The 20,370-nt window shown below is 44.0% G+C and overlaps 1 protein-coding gene across 1 annotated transcript; it reads right to left on the bottom strand.

The window, feature by feature from the left end:
* Positions 1–340: 340 nt before the first annotated feature.
* Positions 341–20,071, bottom strand: FAM196B (family with sequence similarity 196, member B). The gene is made up of 3 exons (XM_008586009.1): positions 17,856–20,071; positions 16,696–16,770; positions 341–1,054 (listed from the first exon to the last, which is right to left on the bottom strand). Exons 1-3 carry the CDS (start codon positions 19,199–19,201, stop codon positions 868–870), a joined length of 1,608 nt encoding a protein of 535 aa, XP_008584231.1. The 5' UTR covers positions 19,202–20,071; the 3' UTR covers positions 341–867.
* Between the last annotated feature and the right edge of the window lie 299 nt (positions 20,072–20,370).

The raw sequence follows: 20,370 nt of genomic DNA, 5'->3' as shown, positions 1-20,370 counted from the left end.
AGTTCAAACCTAAACCATAGGAATATGGTTCCACCCATTGGCCAGGTGATCTCAGGCCGCAGGCAGGGAGGCATGATGGTTTAGGGTGGGCCCTGGAACAGTTACCACTGCTGACAAAACCCCTCTGTGAATTCCAGTTGCACAGGACTGCCACACGTGGGCCCTGGAACAGTTACCACTGCTGACAAAACCCCTCTGTGAATTCCAGTTGCACAGGAACTGGAACAAGTTCCTAATGCCCTGGGGTGACCGTACCCTGCCACAGACTGTAAGGCCCACACAGCGTGAGATGACAGATTTTTGATTTGGAATCAGGGGGCTAATTAAACACGAAAATGACCCCAATGCACCAGGGTGATCTCGCATTTTCATACCCTGTCCACTTCTGTTGTGCTTATGTATGCTGATATCTTAGAAAACTGCCAGTTTATTTATCCAATCTTTTTCTGGGGTATCTGCTTATAAGCCTCCTCTGTCTTTCTACTCTGCACAACGCTTTTATTTTTTCTTTTGGGTTGATGAACCCAGGATGGGAAAGATGTGCTTAGCATCAGGGAGGTGCTGGAAAGTATAGTAGGGGTTTTGCTCATGGTAGGAATTTGGACTCGCAAACCAGGATGAGGCCTGGCCATGTGTGACAGGGAACTCGGCAAGTGGTCACTCTAGTGTCCATGAAGTCCTTAGCAAGCAGTGGCACACACTCAGGTAAGGTTGATGATCAGGTGTCCAGTGGCAGCTAAACTAGCCCCTAGGCTCTCCTGTTGACAGCCTGGGGCCATTGCAAAAGAGCAGTGAAGGCCTTGCGGGCAGTGGTTCCCCCATCTCAGGGAGGCACGTGGGGAGGGTGGAGGAGATGGTCCCATGGGCTCAGATCCACCAGAAGCATTTCTTTTTCACCTTCTTGGTTTTCCGCCTTAAGTCCTGTTTCTCAGGGGCTGGGGGCTCTGCTGGGGACTTTGGTGGCGGAGATGCCTCCTCAACTGGTTCTGCTTCCTCCAAACTCTGCAGAACTTCGTGGAATCTGCCTTCCTGCTGCCGAAAATCATACTCTACACTGAAAAACACAGAGAGGAAGGAAGGAAAGTAAATTCAAATCAGCACAGACTGATCACCAAGCGCCCACTGACATGGAGGAACATGGGCTTTGGGATCAAGTCCCAGATCCTTAAGTACCTACTGGCTGTGTGACCTTGGGAAAGTTATTCTACTTCTCTGAACCTCTGATTCCTCATTGATTGAATTGTCACCTTGTGGGTGCCTTTCTCACAGGGATGTTGTTACTTAATGAGACATGTAACATGGCAGCCTGATGGTAGGTGTTCGGCAAATACTGGCTCCGGTCTCTCTCTTACACTTATTTAATGCACATTTATTTGAAGCTCCTAATTGTTCATTGGGTTTTTTTGCATATGTTATACAGAAAAATTGCTTCATTATAAAAGATTTAAATAATACAGAGGGATATACAATAAAAGTGAGCTCCTTCTGTAAAATGAGGATAATAGTAGCACCTATCTCAAGTTTCCTTTGGAATTAATGTGTGTAAGATGAGATAATATAAATGAAGTGCTCAGAGCAATACTTGGCATGCAGCAAGCCCCTCCGCGTGTGTTAGCTCCTGTTACTGTTATTTTGATCATCATTAACATTATTTCTATTAATATATTATGCCTTGTTCTTTGAATTGCTTCTCAATTTAACAAATATCTTGGAGGGTTTTACATAAAAGACTACCTCATAGTGTTCCTCAGTACACTTGTATTTAAATACTCCTCTTTTGATGGAAATTTCCTAATATTCATTTTTTTCTATTTTATTTATGTGTTTTTGTATCATTCTTGTAAAGAATCCATGGTATTGTCTTGATTACCATAACGGTCTGTGAGATAGACTTGAAGCCATCAGAAATCAGGGTTCCCAAAGGTGGAGGGAGCTGGGAGTCAGAGCAGAAGCCCTGGCCTGTGAGGCGACCTCCGTGTGCCTGGATTCATGCCAGCAGGCCCCAGGGACTCTCAGCCTGCCTTGTCACTCTGGCTCAGCCTCCACAGAACCCAGAGAGCAGGGCTGGAAAGAAGGAATCCTGTTAGACATCCCTGTAGGTTATGTAAGGGCTCCCTCTCTCTGTAATTGTCCACTCTCCTCCCTAGGAGATTTACTTTGGAGGAGTTTTCAGTACGAGGATGCTTGTAAGAAGGCTCTTAAGCATTTAGATGTGTTTGTTACCTGGTATTATACCAGGGCTCTCCGGATGCCTAAGGATGAGGAGCCAGCATGGGAATATGGACAGTGGAGGAAATATGTGTGCCGTGGTTTGAATGTCTCCCAAGCTCATGTAGGAACTGAACTCCCAATATGGTGGCAGAAGGTGGGGCCTTTAGGAGGTGATCGGATCATGAGGACTATGCCCTGGTGAATGGATAATCCATTCATGGAGTAATGGATTGATGGTTTAATGGGTTGTCATGGGTGCGGTTCTGATGGCTTTATAAGGAGAGTGAGTAAGAAGGTTAGCTATCTTGCTCTTGCCATTCTGTCTATGTGATACCCTAGTCACCACAGGATCCTGCATTGCCACCCAGAAGCAGGTCCTCACCAGATGTACCCCCTTGACTGTTAACTTCCCAGCCTCTAAAACTGTAAGAAATAAATTCCATTTTTTAATAAATTACCCAGTTTCAGGTATTCTGTTATAAGCAACAGAAATAGACTAATACATGGGGTTATGAAAACAGTGCACTCTCCTCGGTTATCCAAGAGGAAATGAAATGTTGCATATGGAAGATGAGAGACCCCACGTTGGTTTGTGATGTGGCATGACTGGCTAAAACCTTTAAGCCCAGCAAGAGCTGAGAGATGGCTATCATTAAAGGGACACCTGTCCTTGTCTACTATCCCCATGTCTCCTCTCAGAGCCCAGGATCTGAGTTAATGCTGCTGAAAAGGCAAATCACAATTGCCATGCATGACTAATGAAGCCCCTGACAGTGCCTTGTCACTGAACATTCTGAGATGGAAGAGGAAGGGCTAAAAGGGTCAGAGGGCGAGGTGGCCTGTTTTGTAGCCAGACTGATGAGGAGTCATTTCCCAGGGAACATTGGGATGGATGTCCAATTGTTTTGTTTCTGTATTTTTGATAAGCTTCACCCAGATTTCCCTCTCCACATACATCCTTTCTCTTTCTGTTCCTCTCTGGTCTTCTCTATAGGGATATAATCCTGGCCAGGTGACCTATATAATGCATGAGATGCAGGCTGTGTTTTTCAAAGTAGAGCTCCACAACTGATTAACTATGAGATCTTGGGGAAGTCATTTTCCTTTTCCAAGCTGCAGTGTCCTCATCTGCAAAATAAGCATGGTACCTACTCATAGGATCTTGGTGAAGTTTAAATTACATGGGCATGTACAACATGCAGCACAGAGTAGGAACCACGTATTCAGCCAGTCTTTCAACAAACATTTATTGAGCATCTTTCATGTGCCAGGCCCTGTCCTAGGTGCTGGGGAAAGAATGGTAGACAGACAGATACTTTCCCTGGCTGCCTGGAACTACTGGTTCAGTGACTTTGTCCTCAGTAGATGCTAGCCAACCTAAATAGCTATTAGCCAAAATAACTTCTGGCCAAAGCCCAGGATTTGCCAAGTCAGTGGGCAGAGGCATCCACAGACTCACACACTGAGTCTTAGGCTTCTAGGATGCACTATACAGAACTGTACTCCTGTTTGTTTCTAGGGGTAGAGTGGGTTTCTGTCTGTACCACATTCTCCCCAGCAGAAACTTAAGGAGGTGGATTCAGAGTCTGGGAAAGAGTTATCTCCAGCAACCTCTGCATTGCACCAAGGAAGGAATTTAAAGTGTTGAGTTGCAAGCTCTGATTCTCACCCTCTCTAACACTGGGAACACGCATGGTTCACAGATAGGGAATATCAATATTCACAGTTCTCCTAGCTCCTCAAATTGCCCTGCCCTTCCTACTGTGTCAGAAAAACAGTCTTCATTGTAGAGTACCAGGTGGATCCCAGAAGAGTGGGTACTCCCTGTTCATTCTAGGATTTTCCAGAGCTATCTGGTATAGAACATTCCATCAATCCGTCCACCCACCCACCCATCCATTCTGCTCCAGCCTTACACTGTGCTAGGTCCCAAGGACACAGTAGTGACCTAGACAGATCTGGATACTGTCGCTGTGGATCTTACTTCCCAGTGTATGAGACAGGTGATTAAACTAACAATTGCTTTCAAAATATGTTTCTTATTTCTCTCAACTGCTCCTACTGTCCAGTTCTTCATTCATATGCTTCCACCACATTGTATGACACACACACCAGCTGCCCTCCTCTCCTTACACGTGGAACTTCTCTGACTTCTTAATTCAAACATACAAGCAACAACAACACACCAGCTGAGTTTGTCAAGATTTACAAGCATCCTAATACCTATTAGCAAGTATAATGCTGTGGCTGATTCTACAATGTCCCAGAACTGGCAGGCTTGGGTACGAAAGAGCCAGGAGACAGAACATAAACTCTGTCTCACAGTCACAACTTAAAGTGTAGTCTGATAGAGAGAAAGGAGCAAGGTCTTTTGAGTTAAACACTCCTGGGTTTGAACTGGGGCTGCACCACTCACTGGCTGAGTCAATCTGGGCAAGTTTCTTCTGTTTCTACGACTCAGTTGAACGTGGGGGGTTTACTAACCTCCTCGCTGGGTAGTGTGCAAATGGGGACACAGCAACAGCTGAAATCACCTCACACGGGACACAGTCTCTCCCACTCTGCTCTTCTTCGCTAAGTCCTTTGTCTTTCTGTCTTAGGGACTGAATGGCTCACCTCCGCACTTATACCTTCAGTCCTTCACCATCAGTAATTGTACACCTCGCCAACAGCACTGCTCTGCACCCCGCCCCTCTATGTACATCCAGGGAAGAATACACTCTTTATGTTTCTATGGAAACACAGCAAGGTTCCATTATAATCACTGGGATTTAGGGAGCTCCCACCCCCCTCTAGTGACTGCCCCCACTGGTCTTGACAAGTTAAAGGGGATTGAAAGTGACTTTCTTTTCAAGGCCAGGCAAATAGCAGAGTATAGAGAAGTGTGTGTGCTTTGGAAAGAAACTGATTAGTATTTTTTAGGCCAAAGCAATTTATTAACAAAAGAAAATTGTCACGTTTCTTATTCATCCGTTTGACAAACTACTGTTTAGTTCAGAGGGGAGGAAAAGGAGTATATTTTGCTTTGGTGGCAGCTGCCTTATCAATTGGGAAGGGACAGTGCCCTCCCTCTTATCCACTTTTCATTTTGAGGCTGGGTGGAAAAGAGGAGATGCCCCTCAACTTTATACTTAGCCACCCCAAACCATGTTCAGCAACCCCTTGAAAAGAGGAATAACTTGCCAGCTTGGTGAGAATTCAAGTAAAATCTTAGCAGAAGGTCATTTGTAGATTCTGGAAAGGGACTCTGCTTTGGTGTCAGCCCAGGTATCGAGGTAGAACACCAGTAACCTTTCCAATCTCCCCTCCCCTCCTCTCCTTCTACTTACCCTTCCTACCTTCTCACTCTTACCCTCTCTCCACCATCTATATTCCATACACACTCTATATTCCATACACTATATTCCATGCAGGATCGCAAGACGGAGGACAAGTGCTAAGCTATGCAGAACCCTGGCTCTCAGAGTTGGGGGGGTGAGTGAGGCAAATAGTAGTCAAGAAATTGTTGCAATGCAGGGTTCCAGACTGGAGCCACTGAGATAGTCTGGAGCATTCAAGGTGTGTGGGGTTAGTCCCCCTGAGGATGAATGGGACACGGGACCTATGGTTCAGGGATGCCCATTTCACTCTCTGGGAAGCCCTAGAGCCTGTCATATCCAAGGAGATGTCTGAGCACAGTGCCACATTGCATTCAGAAAGTGAGCTGTGTATAAACTGCGAATGGACAAGAACTTCCAGGATTCCCTCTTGAGGGCACCTCACTAATCTAACTGACAGATCAATGCTCTAGCCATCATGGTAGGTAAAAAGCAGAGGATGTTTTTCTAGGTAATTGGAAGCAGCGAGAGCCTTAAGTCATGGCTTATCTGGAAAAAGAAATAGTGAGGAGCAGATAGCAAAAAACAGGTAAATACGTAAATACATAAGCAAACAACAAAGCTAGGTTATGGATGCCAGGATCTTAGCTGGGCAAACTGAAGCTGGTTGAGCCAAAAGGAGGTGAAAGTTTATATAGAAACCAACAAACAGATAAAACAAACCTCTTACTTTTATATAACACTTTCAAATTTGCAGAACCCTTCAGATCTGTGTTTTTATTTTATCCTCAGGATAGCCCAGGAAGATGGGAAGGTGGCTGTGCCCATTTACTAGACCAGCAAGTTGGCAAAGGGAAGTCACACCATGAGTTACAAACAGAATCTAAACCTGGTGTCTTAGTCCATTCAGGCTGCTATTAACAACATACCATAGGTCAGGTGGCTTATAAGCAACAGAAATTTATTTCTCACAGTTCTGGAGGCTGGGAAGTCCAAGAGCAGGGCAGATTCAGTGTCTGGTGAGGGCCTGCTTTCTGGTTCATAGATGGCCATCTTCTTGCTATGTCCTCCCATGGCAGAAAGGTCAAGGAACCTCTCTGGGGTCTCTTATTAGGGCATGAATCCCATTCATGAGGGCTTCATCCTCATGACCTAATCACCTCCCAAAGATACCAACTCTAAATATCATTACCTTGGGCATTAGGATTTAACATATAAATTTGGGGGGAGCACAGACATTCAGTCTGTAGCACCTAATTTCCTGACTCCTAGTCCTCTGTTCTTCCTGTCCAAAGAGAGATCAATTTTTCAGCCAAGGGCTTGACTCCTTCTAGGATCTTTTTCTAAGGAGAAGCAACTAGAGAGTACCTGGACCATGCTAGGTTAGGATTAGATTAGACGGTAATTTAAATGGGCAGTCAAAATTATGATAAAAAGAATTACTATCATTTATGGAGTGAACTCTATATTCAAGACACTATATTACAACTTTACATTCCATCTCTCATGTAATTTTCATAGGCCCATAAGATAAATATTATCTTCATTTCACAAATGAGGAAACTGAGGCAAAGAGGGCCAAGACTGTCTATCCCCAAAGCTTGTGCACAAGCTTGTGCATTTTGTATCTGTGTGAAATCCTGATTGCAAAATGTGTGTGGAAGTGGGGACTAAGGCTTGGTGTTCCCCAATGATTCACAGTCCCCTGTGGAACCAGACCTAATGTGGCACTGGGCTAAATGAGGACTCTTTATGGCCCATTTTACTCTGCAAGTGGGGACTAAGGCTTGGTGTTCCCCAATGATTCACAGTCCCCTGTGGAACCAGACCTAACGTGGCACTGGGCTAAATGAGGACTCTTTATGGCCCATTTTACTCTGCAATAGTTTTTCTAGAATTCAGGTAGCCTTGATAGGGAGGCTGCATACCCAGTGATGATGTCCACCCCCTTAGGAGGCAGCCTATTTAAGATAATATTTGAGCTTAGTGATCTTGGGTCTGGTGTAGGGTGTTGAAGTTTCCACTGGGCCCTTTGTACTTCCTTCTTCGGCAGGTGAGCTCTTCCTCTTTTATAAAGAGAAAGGCTGACAAGCCACTGCCATCAACCATACACTCTAAGCAAGTTAGCTGAGAAATGAAAGATTCATGGTGTCTCCCTGAAGATGAAGCATCTTCCAAATTCCTCTCCTCCTCTTCATCTCTCGTTGGAGCATTTCCATGGTCCCTCTCTTCACACAACCCAGGTGCACCACAGATTTATTGACCTCCTGCAACTTTCTTTTCTAAAGAAGTAGCTGCAGGGATCGATGGGTACAGTGAGGCTAGTTTGGTTCCTGTCCACTTGGATAAATCACACCACTTTGGAAAGTGTCTTTGGGGAAGAATTACAGTCTGGGAAAGTAGTTTTAGTTTGTATGTTTTTCCCCACCCAGCCTAGAAGGGATATTTTTCCTAAAACTTTCTCCGATAACCAGTTTGCTCATTATTTATAGGGTATAATTTTGAGGTTCACAACTTGCAGCCATTTCAAATTGGCAAGTGCACCCCCTCTCCTATGGCATTTATTTGCTAGGTCCTCAGAGAATCCCAAGTTCTCTTCTTGGCACATAAATAAGCAGGAGCAAGCTGCAGAAATCTTCACTGTGGAAAGCTATCTTTGGAAGAAATCTATATCCTAGGTTCTGTGGCTCTGTGACAAGAAGGTCTGCGTGTTAAGCCCTCGGAAAGGGTAGATCATCTCAGAGAAATTTAACCCGCGTGTACACTGATGATGCAAGGTCCAAAAGAAAGAGAAGGGATAGGAAAATCTCCTGAAAGTAGGACCTAAGTTTGAGCCCTGGTTCCACTGGATCTTGGACAAATCACTTAACCTCTTTCAGTCTCAGTTTCCTCATGTGTAAAATGGGAATAATAATCCTATCCACATCTTAGGGTTGTTGAGAGTCTGAAATGAGATGATGTATGAACAGTGTTTAGTAAAATGCCTGGCACAGTGCCTGGCCCAACAAATGGTAACGATTATTACATTAAGTTGATGGAGAAATAAAAATTGGATCAATCTGTGGTCAGCTGTGACCTCTGTGCCAGCAGCCATTCATTTGCTGTTCCTGCGAAATACTCAAATTGCTTGATTTTGTATTTATGGCATGCTTCAGCCTCTTTAGCTATTAATGCATTAAAATGGATTTCATTTTTTTATTGCAGATAAATTGCTGATGCTGTAAATCCTACTTCTTTCCCCTATACTCTAGGGAGGAAAAGAAGAAAGAGATAAAGCCACCTGAGGGAAGCAGAGAATAGAGACAAATGTCTTGGGTATCAACCAGTTGGGGCTCAGAAAAATTTTTGATGTACCGCAGAGTTTAAGGCTGTTTCCCAAAGAGACAATTGAAGCCATGTTTGTTGATTGTTTGGGGGACTCTGGATGTACTATGATGACGTTCACATTCCAGCATTTGACAAAGTGTTGCTCAGTCCCTACTGGAATTTGACTGCTGCTGCAAATGCATCTGTGATTACTAGAATGAACAGATCTGCTACCTGCCTTCTAAATATTTTTCACTGTGAACTTCATTGCTGGCTTGCTAGCCAGAGAAAGGACTGTGGCTGGAAGACAAAGGTCTCACAGTTCACCTGGCTCTACGCTGGGAGAGTGTCAGCAGCAGACGAAAGGAAATACTAAATAATTTAAGTGAAAGTTGCTTGCTAAACCCATAGGACTGAGTGTATATTGCATTTCTAGAAAAACGCCTTTTTGTCTGGTTAGGTATCAGCTTTAAGTAGCAGGCAAGGCCAAAGCCTAGTAGCCAAATAGCTTAGCTATAGAAGGAAACTCAAGAAAGGGCTGTCAGTGCCACCAGCCATGTGGCCAAGGTGGCTTGAATAGCTCTCCGGAGCCTTTCTCCTCAGTAAGGTGAAGCCCTTGCTTTCCTCCTGCAGGGTACACGGCTGTGTTCCAGAGAGTCTCCTTGTCATATGCACTGAATATCAAAGCCGTGACAGGGACACACCAGGAACAGGAATGCTGCTTGCTAGGTACAAAGGGAGACTTGCAGCAAATCACCTTTTCGCTATCCAGAAGTTCTCTGGTTCAGGAGGATTTTACAGTGAAAGTGTCAGTAATGATGAAAAAGCAGGGCATGGTCTGTGGAGTTTGGGGAAGTGAGAGGATGGTGGTGGAGGATTCATGCACAGTCCTCGGCGCATGAGCGTGGGGTGACTAATTCCTCTCCTGAAGGGAGGTGTGGTGGCGGTGGACAGCCCTTGTCACACCCACCCCTGTCAGTGTCTGCAGTTGATCCTACAGGACTCACTAGAGGGCAGTTCTTAGCATCTGCACTCTTGGCCGGGGACCAGTATTGGCCTTTAATTATTCTTAACCTTAATTGGAAGAGAAACTCCTGCATGGATTGCCAATTAGTTCCTTATTTCAGCGGAGGTCCAAGGAGCTGGGAGATGTGGGAGGAACAAAAGGCTACAGACGAATCCCCTAAGCAATGCGCAATGCAAGCCCGAGAGAGATTCATTTTCTCTTCTCATTGGGAACAGGAGGCATCAGAAAATCCACTTACTCTATGATCAAGCTCCCTCTCTTTCCTCTTTCCCTTCCCTTGCCTCCATTCTCACCTGCACCCTACCTATATAATTAGTTCTATATATGAGCAAATAACCCTAAAATCAAATCTAAGCAAAAAGGTTAGTCATTTTTCCAAGGATGCATTTAAACAAAAGCTAGTTTCTGAGCTATTTTATAAGAAAGAATTTTCTGTTCATGGACCAGTTGTCACAAAAGTTTCTAGTAAGTCAACTCTCATCACGTCCTTTCATGACCCTGATTTTACCTAGTTCAATGTTCCTCAAGCTTCATTGGGATTGGACGTTCCCAGGGAGCTTGTTGCAAATTGCAGATTCCCATTCTCCAATCCAGCAGGTTTAGGGGTAAAGCACAGCAACCAATATTAACAGAGACCCAGGTGATTCTGATACAGATAGGCCATGCTCACACTTTGAGAACAATGTTTAGATCCTTCATCTTCAACACAAACCCTCATGATACCCTTGGCTGAGTAGAACTCAGTGATGATATAACATTTCTCTGAGCTCTAACATCTATCAAATGAGTCTGCCTCTGCATGCTGCATGCTGTGGGATCTGGCTTGCAGGAAGACATTACTGCGTTCTGACGTCACCATTCCAGTTATTTGTTCCAGAATAATTGTGCAAGTGCCTGACCCTCCTTGAGCCTCGGTTTCCTTATCTGTAAAACTAGGGCATTTTAATCTCTCTCGTATAGTTGTGAGGATTAAGTGTGAAAGCAAAAGGTATTTAAAATGATTAGTAAATAACAGATATTCAGTAAGTGGTAGCTCTCTTCGTATTTCCCTTACATTTCATCCCAACAGATCCACGCCCTCAACTGTGGTAGTTGTAAAAATTATCAAATAAAGCCAAATAAAATAAGCTCCAATTACATGTGAGTAGTTTATAAATTATAGAGGTTTAATCTGAGTGTACTAGTTTCCTGTTGTTCCCAACACAAATTATTACAAATTTAGTGGCTTAAGATAACATGAACTTTACTCTTACAGTTCTGGTGGTTAGAAGTCCTCCAGAACTGTAGATCAAAGCATCAGCAGAGCTGTGTTCCTTTTGGAGGTTCTACAAGACAACACGTCCCTTGCCTTTGCCAGGTTTTGGGGGCTGCCCACATTCCTCGGCTTGTGAGCACATCGCAGACCTCTGCCTCTTCCATCACATCTCTCTCTTTCCCTTGTAAGGATGCTTGTGATTGGTCTTACCATCTCAAAACCTTAATCACATCTGCAAAGTCTCTTTTGCTATATAAAGTCACATATTCACAGAGTCCAGGAGTCAGGATGTGCATATCTCAGGCATTGTTCTGTCTACCAATCTGGTTTTTGATGTGTTACCAAGAGAACCTGCAGGTCTGATGCTTTAATTCCCCTTCCCAAAGACATCATTGGGGCGGTTTCATAGAAGTGAGATATTTTAGTCTGGAGGGAGTTTTGTGCTGCTCCACAGTCAAACTTTGCCTTCCCCACCACAGCTGGTACAGAAGTACTAGGCAGTAGTATTGGGTGGACATGAGCAACTACAAGGATCTCAGTGTTCTGTGAAAGTGCAGTGTGCATTCTGAGTCATCCAAGGAAGATTTGATTAGGTTCTGTCTTGTTCCTGGTGTTTTCAAATTGACAATCCGTGTACTACATTCATTCATTATTTGACTCACTTCCAAAGGATCTACTGAGGACCTGCTATATAGAAGCCTTCCTTCCCTAATAAGATCGTTTGATTAATTAAGACCCTCCATTTCCCCACCCAAGGTTGGGGGTACACCCAAATGATAACAATGACTTTACTTTTGGGTGGTCTAAACAGCTGTCTCAAGCCCTCCATCATTTTTCATTCTATTTCCATCTATTGAGCACCAGCTATGTATTAGATACCGCCCCATGACTTTGAGACAATAGTCATCTGCTGAAGGAAAAAAACTCATAAATGCTGCATTACGAGGCAATAGGATCCATGGTATAGCAGAAGAATGTGCATGCCATGGGGGTCTTTCTTGGGAATGAGTATTAGGTTGTCCAGAGAACTGGACTTCTTGGCAAGACTGGTAAATGTCCAGATAAAGCAGGGCAGTAAAAGCATTCCAGGAAAGTGAGAGCACTTATGCAAAGGCTCTGAGGCACAACAGAACTACCAGCTGAGTAGTCCCTGTGGCTGGACAGGAGCCGAAGACCTAGCAGGCAAAAAGGCTTCAGGATCACGTTCAAAGTGCCTTGAAATATTAGCTAATGGAAACAACAGGAACCAGGACAAGATTGTGTAGCAGGGGAGGGACATGCTCAGCTTCTACTTTTCTGGTGTAATTTAGCAATCTGTGTAGAAGGCTACTTGAGATGGGGCAAAGGGACCTGTGGCAAAAAGACCAATCAGCATTCAAGTGACAAATAATGAGGGCCTTTGCTGAACCAGAGATGGAGGAGTTGGAGTGAAGGGGCTGGATTTAGCAGTTAGAATCGTCACCGACTGGATGTGTGTTGTGAAGGAGAAGAGTCAGTCAAGAGGGACAGTGGTTTCTTTAGGGGGTCACCTCATGGTCAATGGTGCTGAGCAAAGTAAGAAATGTGGGAAGAGAAGTAGTTTTATGGGGGGAAATGAGTGTGTTTTGGGATATCAGTTGGAAATTGTGTGTGTGTGTGTGTGCGTTTTATGGGGGGAAATGAGTGTGTTTTGGGATATCAGTTGGAAATTGTGTGTGTGTGTGTGTGTGCGTGTGCGTGTGTGTGCGTGTGTGTGTGTGTGTGTGCACGTGCACGCACACATGTCAGGAACTCAGGAAGAGAGGTAAGGGAAATAAACGTAAAGTCCATGAGCACAGTGGAAGCGATGGGAAGAGGCTAAGGACAGGAAGAGGAGCAGATTGTCCAGCTAGACCCCAGACAAACAATAGCTCTTCTGTTTCTCCTCCCTAGAGCCTTTCTAATCTAACATGGCCTATCACTCCCTTCCCCCATTGGACATGTTAAGTTTGTAGCTTACTCTTTATTTCCATTCCCTAAGAAATATGCTTGGATGATAGATGAAAATTTTTTTCTGGGAAAGACCTCCTGTTATTTTTTCTTAAAACATTGGAGGCATTTTACAACTTAAACCAAGCAGATTTTTTTCTGGGAGCTACCTCCAGAAAAGAAATGCACGATACATGTAATCAAAATTAAATAGGCAGAAGCCTCTTTTTACAGTGAATGTGAAGATAAAGTGCAGAGAGATAATTGTGGGAGGATCAGAGAACGGGGTGAGGGTAAGAGGTGGGACATGGCTTGCTGAGACCTCATGCCCTGGAAGAAAAGGCAAAGGAGCCGATTCCTTAGGGATCTATTTCTCAAACTCTAATCCCTTGTTCATCACCTTCTTGGTTTTTGTGAGATTTCCCACACCATCTGCACAATTATTTACTTAACATTTTTCCTCTAAATCAATTCATTTTTAAAGCTAAAACAAATTATACAAAACACGATATCACTTTAAAAAATACAGACATGCATCACTTAAAATAAATATTTAAGAGGATTAACTTTGAAAGTTAAAAGCTTTGATAGAAAAATTAAAAATTACTACATTCTGGCTATTTACTGTTGTTTGCCGAGGGCTATGAACCTGAGACTTGCTCTCTGCTTGCAAAGAAACATGACAAGCAAGAGATAGAATGGTTTTAAAGATGTTATAGCACCAACCTCAGATTTTTCCCCTAGGTAATCAGAAGGATTGAAATAAATTTGAAAAAAGAATCCGTTGCCGAACACGAAAAAAGACAAAAAGGAAAAAAAAAGAAAAGAAAAAAGAAAAAGAACAACTTTCTCACTAAGTAATTCAATGTTATTTAATCTTGGGTACCACCAGTGGCATTCACTCAACCCTTTGGGTAATTTGTCCTAGGATTAATGCTAAGGAGAGGCGAGAAGAGACTGGGGACTAAACAGCCTGGAACCAGCTTGAGGCATAGAGCCAATTCGCAGCCTCTTTCCTTGGATCCTACAGCAGTCAGAACTCAAAGCAGTTCCTTCTCCCAGGTGTATGGAATCCCCTGGAAGTCCCTGAGAGCCTCTCATGGAGTCTTTAGGCATTAGTGTTGGTGCTGTGCTCCTCACTGAGATAGGCTCTACCCAAGTGATCCATGGTAAGAGGAGAGCCAAGGAAGCTTAGGGAGCAGAGAGAATGACTTGGTTAGAACCAGATGACCCCACATGTCTTAATAGGAGCATACAGCATAGCCATAGCCTTTGGCCAATACTGCCCTAGGAAATACCACTTAGAAAACCTTATGTGCTGCTAACTTAAAAGCAGCATCTCCAGAGAAGAAGACCCTGTGGGCAATCCATCATGCACCCACGTGCTTTATGTAGAGTGACGTGCACTGGGCCCATCTATCATCAGGGAGAGAGACTGCGGCTTAACAAGGCCTGGGGATGAGTATTCCACATCACTTATCCATCACTTTCTAAGATCTGGCTTTCAAGGACACAAGTTTGAAGTCATTTGAAATGTTGTTTTTTTGTTTGTTTTGTTTTTTAAAAAAGACAACTCTCATCTTTCCACTGTTACTATGATGGGAATGTTGTTCTGATCTCTTTGCTTTCATCAAATTAATTGCCCATTCCTTTGCAATGACTTAGATACAAGGATATAGATAGTGTCTGGGAGAACAGTCTGGCTTTGAATGGTAATGAGGGATAGATGCATACTATTGCTGATCTTCTGGAAAGGGAAGGTTTGCTAACCCATCCAGTGGTGTAACTTAATTTAGAATATTTGCTTGGCATGTTTGAAGTAAGTACTAAAAAAATGCAAACATTCTCAAACTTGTTGGAAGGTCATAGTTTGGACAAATATTGTCACTTTTAAATCAGTTTAGAATAACAGAATGTCAGAACCATAGGGACTGTCTAATTAAAGGCTGTCATTTTTCAGATGAGGAAACTCAAGCCAGAAATGACTTGCCCACAGCCAGGGCATGAAATTCACAGTAGATTGGGAAATAACCACTTGCCCTTTATACTTACATAAGCCAAATAAAAAATAATTTTAAAGTAATAGAAAATACATAATCCAGCTGCTGAAAGGAAGAGAGGCTACCCAACATTTAAATGGAGGTTCGTGCAAATTAATTCTTCTTGTTTATGATGAATAGTTTCTTGTCCTCCCTAGTCATCTAGACATTTAATAATTTTTGTCTTCCTAGTGATTAGAAAATTTGCTTAAGATAGGAGATGAAAAAAAGGAGCAAAAAGGTAGCAATTGATGAGACTGCCTATTTATACTTTCCAATGCTGAACGCCTGTTCCAGAACCCCCTTTTCTGAATGGAGACTTCACTTTGAGGTGAAAGGCATTTTTCTGTAAGCAGTCCTGAATCTTTGGTATTTGGTAAAATGGTGTGGTCCTGTGGCTTCTTGGTATAAGGAGTTGACAAATTCAATGAGAAAATGCTCAAGACCCTGCCTAAGTATAAGCACCTCCTGACTCTTAGGGACACAGTCCCTTATAGGGATGAAATCTCAGGATTACACCAGAGAAAATGAGAAATTTTTAAAAGAAGATGCAGGCAATGAAATCGGGCTTCCGTTTGCTCAGGGCCTGAGCTGCTGTTCTCATTGGAGAGAGAAAAATAATGGAGAAAGCAAAACGATACACTTTTGTTGAACAAAATTAGAGCTATCAACTGAAATGACTGCTTTTGACCGCTTTTCTCCGCTTTTCTACCATGCCACCGAAAGTGGGCTTCCAGCTACGGGGGCATTGATCTTTCCAGTAATAACTGTAATAATTCCTTGGATTTGGACAGAGGTTTGCCGTTACAAAAGGCATGCACATATTTTATCTCATTTGGTCTTCATGGCAACTCTGAATAGGGATAATTGTGTCCACTCTACAGATAAGGAAAGTGAGCCCAGGTCAAGTAGGTTGGTGTCAGATTTGGGGATGAAAACACAGGTCTTTTGACTCCAAGTTTAGTGCTGTCACCACTGTATGATGTTTCCCTCTTATCACTTGTAAAAATCCACTTCACTGCAGCAACCTTACCCCATGCCAGAATAAAATGGTGTACTTAGAAATGAATGCAAGGTGCTTAGCACAGTTCTTGACACGTAGTAAGTGCTCAGCATGGCATAGCTACTGTTGAGGAAGAGGCAGTGTAGTGGAATAATTAAGATCACAGGTTTGGGACTGGAAAGATCTGGATGTGAGTCTTGAGTCTGGCCCCTTCTGTTCTCAGAAAATGCTCTAAGTGACCTGGACCAAATGGCTTAACTTCCCTGATGACCATAACACCCACCCTACAACTAATTTTCTCTAATTGTGCAATGAGATGCAAAGTGCACACAGAACTTACCACGTCCCTGCACTTAGGGTTCGTTAGGGGTGGTTACATCGAAAGGGCTTGCTCAAGACCTGGTTGTGGGAAATAAAGCAATCCCTCCCTGGGAACCAGGTGTTAACGTTTCATAGCTAAGCACTTTGTGTTTTAAGTCTCAGGTATTCAAAGGCCCCCTGTCTTTCTGTTTAAGAGAGTTTACTAGCGTGTTCTGTGGACCCCACGGCTTCCATGCTCTACAGAGCAGACCTCAGTTGTGGCCAGGTACCTGTATATGATGCACGCTGTGTTCTGGCAGGTGCTGCAATTGTTGAGATCTTGGCCAGTTCGATAAAAGTTGCGCCTGCGAGATAGAGCATTTGCTGGATAAATCTATGCGCAAAAGCCACATAGGACACACACATTCTACAGACTCATCCCTTAGTTCCTACAGCACTGCATTTACGATGCTCTAAACTTCCATGAAAATGATTACATTGTATAATGTTGAATATATAAATTATCCTGATGTGAGCATCACATATGGCACACAGGTATTGATATTCAACTCTGAATGCCACAGATATGTACAATTAACTGTTACAATAAAAAATAATTTTTTAAAAAAGTTGCATGAATATTACAAATAAAGAAACAAGAAAGTCATGCAAATAGGACCTCATATGTTTAGAGGGCTTTATACATGCATAAACACTTCCAAATGTGAGGGTTTTTTCATGCTGACAATACTGTGAGATGAGAGATTTCGCATGTGAGTAGAAGGGAGATTGTTAAAACTCCTGACCTTCAGTGCATTTCTCTTTGTACCATCACAGTGTTTCTCTCTTTTATAAGACAATGTTGACAACAAATGCCTTTTAATTACTTCTCTCTCCTACTCCTTTTGATGAGCTTTAACCATTGCTTCCTCTCTGTCTTTAGAGAACATTTCTGGGTGGACGAGCATTCCACACCTAAAGAAATAATTGCCTTTTCTTCCCCAGCCTAGTGCTGAGTCACCCAGGAAAGCATTTTGTGACTTTTTTGTCTTTGCTGAATTGTGATTTCATTTCAGTTCGTACTTAGCTGGTCAATGATGAGCCAGCCCAAGTCATCAAAATGGTTGGTAGAGGAAAACGTCAATAATAAACTTAGTGGCCACATCAAGTGCTTTGTGACAAACACACCAAGAACTAAAATACTGTGCAAATGTAGTAACTTACTAAGAGGATGCGGTGGGGGAAGTACCTGCCTGCTATCATTTCCCCCACCATTTATCAACTGGACCCCAACTTTATAGACATTGGTTTTGATCTGAGGAAACAACAGGACTTGAAACATTTTGGAGACATTTTACTAACGGAAACCAATGCTCTTTCTCTGCCCCTGTTCTGGTAAATGACTTTATCCACTAGTTTTTAATATGAAAAAAATTAAAAATCACCTTACCCCTCCGTGAGAGCTCGAGCTTTCTCCAAGTCTTGAATTACATTCAAAAGGACTTTAATTTTCTCTTGATTCGAGTGTAGAGATTCCTCCACAGATTGCAGCCGGCCTTGGAGGTCGCAGAGTTCACCCCGTGCCAGGTGAATTTGATTAATGCCACTAATCTCCCTGTTGCTCTGAAGTTTGTTCTCACTCCTTGGAAGAGGGGATGGGAGGTGATCACTTCCTGGACAGTTTTGAAACTCCCAGGCGTCTGACTGGGTAGGGTTCTTTGCCATCTGCTCCTGACACGTGGGGGCAGATTTTGATGCACTGTTAGTTTTGAGTGACACGAGATCCTGCTGATTGTTACTCAATGAAGGACAGTCTGGGGCTCTTCCTGGATGGGCTGGCTGGCTGTGGGAACCTGGCAAGGGCAAGCTGTGAGTCCGTGAAGGTGAGGGGACACACATTTCCTTTGACTGAGATAACAGTGGGCCAGGGTCTTTGTCATCAGAGATGTCTTTGGGAACAAGCAATTCGGGTTTAAGTTTCTCTGTGCCTGGCATGTGGTTGGCACCGCTGGTGGCATTTAAGCAGGATGGGGATCTTTCTGAATCTGATGGTGTCACCCTTCTCCCATTATCTGGACACATGTCAACCAAAGGGTGTGCAGAGTTGGTTTTTTCAGCTGACCTGTCTGGGCTGAAAGTGGACTCTCTAGCTTCCTGGGAAGGACTGTGATAAATATCATCTGGGACCTGAATGGCAGCTGTTGCTTTCTCTGAGGCTCTCCAAGTCCCTGCTTCCAAGCATATGCTAACAGGCCCATTGCTTTGCACCTTGGACACCGTAGGGAGAAACGGGTGGGACACTTTGACCCTTCGAGGCCCATCCTCAAGATGCTGAGCCAGCCTTACATAGGCAAGGTCAGAAGACACAATGTCCTGTTCAGAGAGGTTGCCGTTGACCTGGATGGCACTTTGAGGTGCTGTTGGCATTTCCACCAGGGACTTGCTGGCTGTGAGCTTCTTCCTTTTGAAAACCGGGAAATGCTTCCTGAGACTGGGGGAGGTTTGGATCGCAATGTTTTGAAAGCCCCCTGCCTTTTGGGACCTGGGGAAAGAGAGTGAATAGGTGGGAGGGTGATGATGCCTGGGTGCTGGGATCTTCTTCATCACAACTGGCTCTTCAGGAGTTCGGACATCCACCTCAGCTAGGCCACTTGGGTTCTTAGTGTTCCCATCTTCCTTGAATCTCACCTGCTGGGATTTGCTCCTGCGGTGGTGAGGTTGTTTCACGAGCTCCACCGACTCTAGACTGTTACGCTTTAGAAGCACAGGCCTCACTTTCATATTTTGCTGGGCCATTGAGCCTCAGTGGAAAGGATTGGGACCATACGCTTCTCCTGGGCACATCTCCCTTAGGTCTTTGGAGCAGCATCTAATGATGGCATCTCAGACACGGAGAACTGCCAGCCAGGATGGAGTGGTCCTCTCCTCTTGGTATGGGAAGCCCTGTCGGCCATTCCCAGCCTGTAGATTCTACTCAGGAGCTCTCTGTAATGCTTCCCCTGCAATTGAAATATTATTTCATCGCAGTCATAATTGCTACTTAGATAAACAATGATTAAGCTAACTATTAAACATCTGATCTACCGAGAAAGCTGGTGGGATGTTTATCAAGGGAGGTTGGCAGGAGGTTCTGATCCTGGAAGAAGCTTGCTGTCTTGAACAAAAAGACAACAAAAATACCATTTAGGAGATAGCGCCAGACTCCTAAGGTATGAATTCCAGAAAAACGGCTAGAACATACGGCTTCCTTTCTCGGAGCATCAACTTCCAGCGTGAAACTACAGGAAACTTAAACACGTCTTCTTTCCATAGCTTGAAAATAGGTGGAGAAATAAATGACCTGGGGGCTTGCTTCTTTGATGATACATGATGCTCCTAAGGGAACATCGCCATTCATGTCAATCACAAATTCCTCCTTTGGGGCCATTGTTATCTTTCATGCTGTTTCCCTTTTCTTCAGTGAGGTAAACTTATCTTGCTAAATAGCCTCACAAAACCCAGTGGGGTATGACCAGGACAGGATTGAGGCATCAGAGGAGACTCAGAGGGCAGAGCTCCTGTCGTGGTGTCTTGGCTGAAGTTCACACGTGGGCAAAGTGAGCCACATCTGCAGTCTCTGGGACGCTGAGCCAAGAACGGAGTTCACTTGCTCTGTGGGGTCTGAGACCAAGCAGTTTTTGCTAGCAGATGAGGAGTGCCTGAAAGGGAAGAGACAACAGTCGCCACTGAGAACACAGTTCCTGTGGACCTGGGTTTCTCTCCAAATTCCAACCTCCTAACTGAGTATTCTGAGTGGAGGACCTAGGATTCAGTCAGCTTGAGCCAAGAACGGAGTTCACTTGCTCTGTGGGGTCTGAGACCAAGCAGTTTTTGCTAGCAGGTGAGGAGTGCCTGAAAGGGAAGAGACAACAGTCGCCACTGAGAACACAGTTCCTGTGGACCTGGGTTTCTCTCCAAATTCCAAC

Source organism: Galeopterus variegatus, unplaced genomic scaffold (genome assembly GCF_000696425.1).
Source record: "Galeopterus variegatus unplaced genomic scaffold, G_variegatus-3.0.2 Scaffold3800, whole genome shotgun sequence".
Classification (NCBI taxonomy): Eukaryota; Metazoa; Chordata; class Mammalia; order Dermoptera; family Cynocephalidae; genus Galeopterus; species Galeopterus variegatus.
Note: the sequence above shows the minus strand (reverse complement) of the source record. Positions and strands in the feature narration are given on the sequence as shown.

Coding starts and splice junctions, on each gene's coding strand:
- FAM196B (XM_008586009.1), bottom strand. CDS start 19,201: ATGGCCCAGCAAAATATGAAAGTGAGGCCTGTGCTTCTAAAGCGTAAC. Junction 16,771..17,855: donor GCTCGAGCTCTCACGGAGGG/GTAAGGTGATTT, acceptor TCTATCTCGCAG/GCGCAACTTTTATCGAACTG. Junction 1,055..16,695: donor ACAGCGTGCATCATATACAG/GTACCTGGCCAC, acceptor TGTGTTTTTCAG/TGTAGAGTATGATTTTCGGC.